At 39.7% G+C, this 9,170-nt stretch overlaps 1 protein-coding gene across 4 annotated transcripts in view; it reads left to right on the forward strand.

Moving 5' to 3' along the window:
* Window positions 1-4,485: 4,485 nt before the first annotated feature.
* LOC106875477 (translin-associated factor X-interacting protein 1) overlaps window positions 4,486-9,170 on the forward strand; it is a 154,468-nt gene continuing 149,783 nt past the window's right edge. For 3 of the 4 annotated variants that reach the window (XM_052967352.1, XM_052967353.1, XM_014923647.2), the window contains exons 1-2: window positions 4,486-4,620; window positions 5,584-5,701. In XM_052967352.1, coding sequence (XP_052823312.1) covers window positions 4,577-4,620; window positions 5,584-5,701 — 162 coding nt within the window. In that variant the 5' untranslated portion in view covers window positions 4,486-4,576. The remainder of the gene's footprint in view (window positions 4,621-5,583; window positions 5,702-9,170) is intronic. The other variant, XM_014923636.2, reaches the window with a different exon arrangement.

The following is a 9,170-nucleotide window of genomic DNA, read 5'->3' on the forward strand; positions in this document are numbered from 1 at the left end:
CACACGCGCGCGCAACCATATATTCATTTGTGTTATATCACTTCTACAGATGTACCCTGTTTCTATTTCTAGCAACTCGTAGCAGTCGTCAACATTTTGCATGTAGTGAAGAATTATGTGTACCAACGACAAATTAACTCCAGTGAATAAATTATATTTAATTATGAATCCATTCACTCATTTGTTTACTTCAAAGGCATACATATTCCTTTTGCATCTGTTTACCATGATACACATCTAACCACTACATTTGGTGACCCCGTCAACGAATTGCAGCCTTCCTTTGAACCAGCTTAACCAACCGAACTGCATTTAGAAAATGAAAACAATTTTGTACTGCGGTTGAACTTTTTATTTCGGTCCTACGCTTCGTGATCCCGTCGAAGAATCACAGTTTGCACATCACCCGGCAACGAAATAACAGAGAATTCCTGCGAACACTATAGCTCTCCCAGATCAGAATCCATCGGCGAACATATCTCCTACCGACATGGCATGCCATGCAGCAATTCCTTCCACCAACCCTTTCCTTTCGTCGTCCAGTGATTTGGAAATCTCCGACTTGCGTGCATTGGTCACTCAGCGGGTTTCACAGATACAGGCCCTGACAGACCAGATACAAGCCCCATCGCGTGGTATCCAGCGTCAAAGCAGCAGCCGCTCGCATCGATATTGTAGACGGTACCAAAGCCCCAGGGCTACCCACAAATCACATGACACGTGTTGGTACCACCAAAAGTACGGAATACGGACGCAGAAATGCACCACAATGTAGTACCTTTAGAATAATTTTCTCATGTCTGTGCCCGCTCAGCTCTTTTTCCCGACTCTGTGATGTCGGATGTCCGCTCATACTCTCTGTACCCTTGTCAGACACAACTTGCCTCTGTTCGACCCCAGATTGGTTACGAAGTTAATAGAGAAAACTGCTTGCCCTACGCAATGCGCCAGCATGCCACACTGACGTCGTACTGGCTAATCTTAGTAAATGCCTACGACAACAACACCAGACACATTTCACTTGTGCACTACTTTCAAGGCATTTTCACACAAAATGCAATCCTGCAAGAAAACTTTTGCTGATATCATGGGTTGAGAATGCACACACTCACTCACCTCAGCTTATTTCTCAGCTGTAGGATGTTCTGTTGCCCTCACGTATATGCTTTTGCACTTTGATTCACCGTCAACTCAAGGCATCCATAAAGCATCTTCAGACAGTTCTCACTGGTTGGAACATCTCCCTCTCATCCGCCTTGGTATTCGATCCACGGTTAAGGAGGAACTTGGATATACTCCGGCTGAACTCGTCTATGGCACAGCACTCACCTTACCTGGGCAGATGATTGAACCTGTTTCATCACAAAACCTTCCTGACCCAGCACAATATGTGCATCGATTACGGACATCGATGTTGCATTTGTCACATGCAGCCCCCAGACAATAGAACGTCGTTTCACATGTCCCAAAAGACATCAACACTTGGACTTATGCTTTCGTGAGGAATGATGGAATACCATCACAACTTCGGCCACCATATTCCGGGCCCTACAAAGTTATCAAAAGAGAACCCGAGTATTTCGTTCTCGATACGGGAGGTAAACAAAACACGGTATCGATTGATCGTTTGAAAAAAGCCTTCATCGAGGAGGACATACATTCAGTTCTCTCCGTTCCTCCAACGGACTCACCAACTCCAGCAGACACCACAGATTCTGCACAACCCCGGCACACCAAATCGGGAAGAACTTGTAGTGGTGCGTGTGGCCGCCATCTTGGGAAGTGCCATTGCGCATGTGCAAGGGACTTGCCGTCAGCGGAAGTACCCGAGGACGCATGCGCAAGGTAACAGGTGGAGAGAAAGCAATAGCGTTCTCTCTCTTTTCCATTCAGCAGTTGTGGAGACAGGACGTTCTTTCAGGCTGTCCCAACTCGACCCCGACATGTGGTCGAAGCTTCCTTTGGTATTCTAGTGGCATGCCTGTTCACCCAGGAACTCAACGGCTCTACACCAACCTAGAATAAATTATTGATCTGTTGTCACCGTTATCCCTCGTGTTGTTGTATTTCTGGATTTTAATGATTAATATAAGAACTGGGGAGAGACGGCCGAGCCGTCATATCTCATCCAATTCTTATAAACTGTTCAATGGCCCGCAAGGTTTGTGCAATAAGCTACCCATCTTCTTAAATGAGATGCATACATCAACACATAACTCATATGACTGCATCACCCACATACAAACCCAAAGAAATCAACGAACATTTTGTATACATAAAGAAAAAAAAGGAAAACAAAAAAAAAACATTGTTCCACATCAACGAAAAACTTTCTGCATGAACATTTACTGAACATTTCACAACCGAACTTTTTCGATGAACATTTCTTTCATTTTTTGCATGTACATATGTTTTGCTTTCTTTTTAAACTGTTTTGCCTTCTTGTAAAAATATTTTGCTACCTGTTTGCTTACACACGCTTGCAACAGTCACTTTCTCATGTGTCCTACCATTTGATCTTTTGCACCACTGAAAGACAACCTGCCCTTATTAGACCTCTAGTGGGTCGAGTAATCAATAGACGCACATCTCTTTCAACACGCCAGCATGTTTCTGCATGGGCACATATATGCATTGCCCATCATATAGCACACACCAACAGTGAATCTTTGCTTTATATTTTTATATCCCATGTTTTTGACATGTATTGATATGTTTGTTGCACTTTGTAAAAAATGTTTCTGCATACACAAAAAAAAATAACATTTCCAATATCATTCGTTCTCTGTGGCTTTCTCACTAGAAGCGGGGTAGTGTAAAAATTAACACCTCCTTCTCCAAGCCTAGATTCGAAACCGAATCTAAGAATTCTCGGTCGTCCAAACCACCACAATCAACAGGCGAGAAAACGGGTTTTCTTTGTCCTATCAAAAAGTGATAGATCATCTCCATTTAACCTTCGACCTAAGGCCATGTCAGGCGAAGTTCAAATGGACAGGAGCTGACCTATTGAGGTACACACTCTGCTGCAGTATGTCTGTCCTTCTAGCTGCCGCGATTCTTATAAATTCAGTGGTCAACAAGACAGAAGGAGAGAAGGCCCTAGCAGCTAAGCGAGGAACGTCTACGCCACCACAGCTTTCCTCAGAGACCAGAACAATGTTAGAGGTTCCACGGTAGATTACTGCCTCGGTTGAACTACGTACACACACACACACACACACACATTCATCTGTGTTATATCACTTCTACAGACGTACCCTGTTTCTATTTCTAGCAACTCGTAGCAGTTGTCAACATTTTGTATGTAGTGAAGAATTATGTGTACCAACGACAAATTAACTCCAGTGAATAAATTATATTTAATTATGAATCCATTCACTCATTTGTTTACTTCAAAGGCATACATATTCCTTTTGCATCTGTTTACCATGATACACATCTAACCACCACAACTTTATCTTTATTAAACTGGAGTTTGGCAAAATGCTTAGCGGCACTTCGTTTGTCTTTACGTTCTGAGTTCAAATGCTGCCGGAGTTGACTTTGCCTTTTATTCTTTCGGGATCGATAAAGTAAGTACCAGTTGAGTACTGGCGTCGATCTAATCAACTTACACACCCACCCAAAATTTCAGGCCTTGTGCCTATAGTATAAATGATTATTAAACTGGAGTTTGGAATATAAATTAACAAAAAAAATTTTTATGGAAGGTTTTTAGTTCACTTTTAAAAAGAAAGTTTGTATAATAGATCTATGGGCGATCTTGTGTGCTTTGGTAATCTTCATGTTCACCTCGGCGGGATTTGAACTTAGAACGTAAAAAGTCGGAACCATGATTAATACAAAAATCCTTTTATCTTTTACTTGTTTCATGACTGCGGCCATGCTGGGGCACACTGCCTTGGAGGTTTTAGTCGAACGATTCAACCTCAATACTAACTTTTATGAGCTTGGTACTTATTCTATAGGTTTCGTTTGCTGAACCGTTAAGTTACGGATATGTAAACAAATTAACATTGCTTGTCAAGCGGCGATATATGCAGTCTGTGAAGATTTTTTTAGCCATAATAAATAGTGCGTGTGTGTGTGTGTACATAATCGGATTGAAACACTTGTGCGAAACCGATTGATAAGATCAGCCGTAACGGATATATGATACTGTACACTTCGGCACATACACACACACATACATATGTCCAGGGTTATAGTCGAAGACATTTGCCCAAGGTGCTACATAGTGAGGCTTGAACCTGAAACCATGTGGTTGGGAAGCAAACTTTTCACTACTCAACCATGGTAATATTTTAAATATTGAAAATAAGTCGCCAACTATGGGGAAAATACAGGAGAGAAATATAAATAGATAATGATAAAAATAACAGAATGCGAGTATGAGTGAGTGAGTGAGAGAACAAGTGGAGAGAATAGAGATTATCGTCAATATAACAGGTGACACTCAAGCACCCGACTACGTAATGCGCATGACACAGTCTGTTTCTATGACAACTAACTATGGTAACCCTATCGCAGCAATTTTCATCATGTTATATACGTTAATTTAGAAAACTGAAGCATGTCTTTCGATAAAACTGTTGTCCATTTTCCTTCTATCACCAGGTAAATTGATTAATGTTTGTTGGCATGTTTTTGTTTTTTATTAATCTAGTTCAAATTCCCCATACACAATTATGGCAATACAGAGCTATTTTATTGTAAAATTGTTTTTTTTTCCACTTGATTACCTTATCGAACTTTATTCGATTTCTACTTAACAACCTTTTGTGTAATTAAGTACATGGTTAATGTAACTGGTGTTCTGGTTGCTATCGTTGTGATTTTTCTTACGAACGATAATAAACAAAAACAACAATAACGATACTAAAAAATATCGATTTCATACACAATTGTAACGCCTCAGATTGGTGCATGCGGGGGAAATTATTGATTTATCGATATATACTAGTGATTTATTTCTTTTTCATCCTGGATTTCATTCAGCTTATAGTTCATCAGTTATTGGTTTTCAGTTCAGATTTCAAAGGCGACCTCACATCTTGTAGAATATAAATATTGTCTGGTTGTTGACAGAAAGGCAGGAGGCTCATATCCTGTTACAACCCTTGGTAATCTTTTACTGTTATGTCCGTCTCACCTGCTAGTTTGGGGTTCACCTAAAACAAACCAGTGATTTCCAACAGTTTTGATGGTCAGATTCATTCAAAACACGTCGAACAACTGTAGCAAAGATACATTTCGTCTTCAAAGTGAGACTGATTTAATAGTAAAAATTTACCAAAAGTAAATCATCATAATCATTTTACATCCACTTGTCGGAAGAAATTTATTGAGGTGCCCACACGCACGCACTTCATGATGATATGCTGGAAATATTTGGGACACCAGAGAACTAAGAGAAAGAAAACACAAACATTAAATAAAAAGTATGAATTAAATTTTTTACTTTTCCATTCTTTCTTGGAACCAGTGCCTGTTGACTATTTCTTTAAAGAAGACTGCAATTAATTATTTGTAAAACTAATTACTATTTTTTTTTTTTTTTTTTTTTTTTTTTTCTTCTAGTAACCACTCCAGCCAGAGTCACAGTTTTTACAAATCACAAACATACAGTGATAAATTATATGTGTATTACCGAATTCGCAACAGTTTGCATCAGCTGCCAATTCCATCTGCACTGAAGGTGATTTCTCTCTCCAAAACTTTTATTTGTTGTTACCAATTTTCATTTGACCTAAGGAAATAATAGTTGTTTGTGACAATTTATGCCTCTCACTTACAAGGTTTTCTTTATATTTTGCTTCTGAAGAAAACAGTTTTTGTTGTCCCCCTGCTACTTTTATTTATTTATTGATTTGCAAGTCTTTTTGTTACGGGTAAAGAAACCCTTGTAGTGAAATTAATGAGCAAAATTGGAACACAAACACAATTTGAAGACCTAATCGCCAGTGTTGCAATAATTAAGACTCTTAGCATTTTTGTTAACCCAGAACACTTAACTATAGATATGTAACTACAGGGTATATAAGCAGAGGGAGTATTGCATATTAAAAACTTGTAGTAGTGATTCAAAACCAAATCCCTGGATACGTGGTCAGAGCAAATCACCATAATTTCATGTGATCAGTCTATTATCCAACTAATCAGTGTAAAGTGATGGCATGAACAGGTTTTCTTGAACATTCTAGAATATGACTTCCAGTACCCTATAAAAATCATGTGGTGCACATTATTACCAGACAGACAACCCAGGAAGGGATCTAAGACAGATAGTGCAGATAAATGACAGGAACCTCCACTGCCACAAATATTGCACAATTGTTTCCAGTTATGTTGTGCAATCTGCATGTTGCTGTATCCATAAGATGCTAAAAAAGTGGAGGCGCAATGGCCCAGTGGTTAGGGCAGCAGACTCGCGGTTTCAATTCCCAGTCCGGGCGTTGTGTGTGTTTATTGAGCGAAAACACCAAAAGCTCCACGAGGCTCCGGCAGGGGATGGTGGTGAACCCTGCTGTACTCTTTCACCACAACTTTCTCTCATTCTTACTTCCTGTTTCTGTTGTGCCTGTAATTCAAAGGGTCAGCCTTGTCACACTGTGTCACGCTGAATATCCCCGAGAACTACGCTAAGGGTACACGTGTCTGTGGAGTGCTCAGCCACTTGCACGTTAATTTCACGAGCAGGCTGTTCCGTTGATCGGATCAACTGGAACGCTCGACGTCGTAAGTGATGGAGTGCCAACAACAAGATGCTAAAAACTCCAAACAGAATTTTATTATTGCTGCTATTATCTGTAAAAAGCCAATGTATTTTGCCTTTCTGTATGTTGATAAAATCTTCTGTTAAATATTCATAGATGTTCTTCAGTGCAAGAAACATATTTTCGGTCATCAACTCAACCAGTCATCACCACAAACCGACAACAACAACACCTGTGCGACAAACTTTTATGTGTCTTGGCTGTGTAATTAAGAAAAGTTTGCTTTCCAACTATATGATTTCAGGTTCAGTCCAATTCCATGCTAACCAAACCTTGTGAGTGAATTTGGTAGAGAGAAACTGAAAGAAGGCCGTCAAGTGTATGTGAGTGTATCTGTGTCGCTATATCCCAACATTGCATGATAGTTGTAAATAAGCTTCACCATCATACAAGGAGTATCCAATTTACTATGAAAGCATGTTCAAGCATTGGAAACATGTGAGGGTTTGATAACAAGAAGGGTATATGGCTGTTGAAAAATCCTATTTGGCCCATGAAAGCATGGGAAAGTGGATATTAAAACAACAACAATTTATTAAATTGTAATGATAAGTTAATGCTTTCCTGTAGGTCTAGAGAACATATAACAGACCCAGTTTTATGTATTTTTTGAAGGTTTTGTGAAATCTTTAACACTAGGGCTATCTTAACCCTTTGGCATTCAGATTACTGTGTCAAATGAAATGCTTAAGTATTCATATCATTTTGAATTAATCATGCATTATTTCATAACTTGGAGATTTTGATGCTGTGATTATTTATTTTAAAATCACACTGTAGGGTAGGTGTAAAAGGCCAGATCTGACCAGTTTGATGATGATGATCATCATCATCATCATCGTTTAATGTCCGCTTTCCATGCTAGCATGAGTTGGACGATTTGACTGAGGACTGGCGAACCAGAAGGCTGCACCAGGCTCCAATCTGATTTGGCAGAGTTTCTACAGCTGGATGCCCTTCCTAACACCAACCGCTCCGAGAGTGTAGTGGGTGCTTTTACGTGCCACCAGCACGAAGGCCAATCAGGAGGTACTGGCAACGGCCACGCTCAAAATGGTGTATTTTACGTGCCACCTGCACAGGAGCCAGTTCTACGGCACTGGCAACGATCTCACTCGAATTACTTTTCACATGCCAGGAAGGCGACGCTGGAAAAGTGCACTTAGCATTTCACTAGTACAGGTGCCATCACGATTTCGCTTTCGCTTGCCCCAACAGGTCTTCGCAAGCCAAGTTTAGTGTCCAAGGAAGGAGACGTTGGCATGGGGGCCAGTCGTCGAATTTAGTTCAATTTCAACAGGTCTTCGCAAGCAGGGTTTAGTGTCCAATGAAGGAAAGGTACGCATAAGTGGGCTGGCTACATCCCTGGCAGAGGCCTTGGATTTTGGTCTCACTTGGATTGCCGGTTCTTCTCATGCACAGCATATTTCCAAAGGTCTAAAACAGGTAAAATATTTTGGCCGTACATGGCCAGTTTGAATGTTAAAGGGTTAATTCTATATGAGTTGATGTGTTTTTTGAAATGTTGGGATTATGATGTCTACATGTGCACAGTATGAGGGAGTTGCTGTGTTACACATTATGAGAGAGTTAGGACTTTTCTGCATGTTGAACTTAGAAAAGGTAAATAGTTATGTGTGTGGAAATAGTCTCTAAATGATTGCTTGATCTGCTAAAGATAGCAGCCAAATTGCCTTCAAATCACACTTCAAAGTATTCTGATAAGAAAGACATAGAATAATCTAGATCTATTTTCGCCATGTCTGAAAAATAGACCGGATAATTACAGCTGCTATACAATAGATTTGCTCATTTAGTTAAACAGCAACAACAGTGAAAGTTGGGAGGTTAAAACTGATTTTTGTTGTCCCTTAATTAGTATTCAAGGGTCTGAGAGGGTTTATTGTTAAATACTTTTTAAGTCTGTCATTATAAGAAGTATTTAGCAAATCAATCATTTTTATATGTTGTTTATAGGAAAGTCATCATCATTATCATTGTGTTACTATCCACTTTTTTTCTGTTTGTACGGGTCAATTGGAATTTGTTAGGTGAAGTTTCTATGGCTGGATGCCCTTTCTGTCACCAACCTTCATCAGTTACCATGAAAGATTAGAAATGAACAACACCACTTGCATGATGGTAACACTTGTTTACTACTATCACACACTGTCAAGACAAGGAGACACACATGCACACACACACACACATGCACCACATACACCTCACTTCATGCAGACACATATATGCATACATACACATATATTTATATATGTTTGTATGAATGAATATATATGTGTGTGTGTGCGTGCGTGTGTGTGTGTGTGTGTATACAATTACAAGCGTACAGAAACAATGGGCTTCTTTCAGTTTCCATCTACCATATCCACT

The sequence above is a fragment of the Octopus bimaculoides genome, chromosome 4 (genome assembly GCF_001194135.2).
Source record: "Octopus bimaculoides isolate UCB-OBI-ISO-001 chromosome 4, ASM119413v2, whole genome shotgun sequence".
Classification (NCBI taxonomy): Eukaryota; Metazoa; Mollusca; class Cephalopoda; order Octopoda; family Octopodidae; genus Octopus; species Octopus bimaculoides.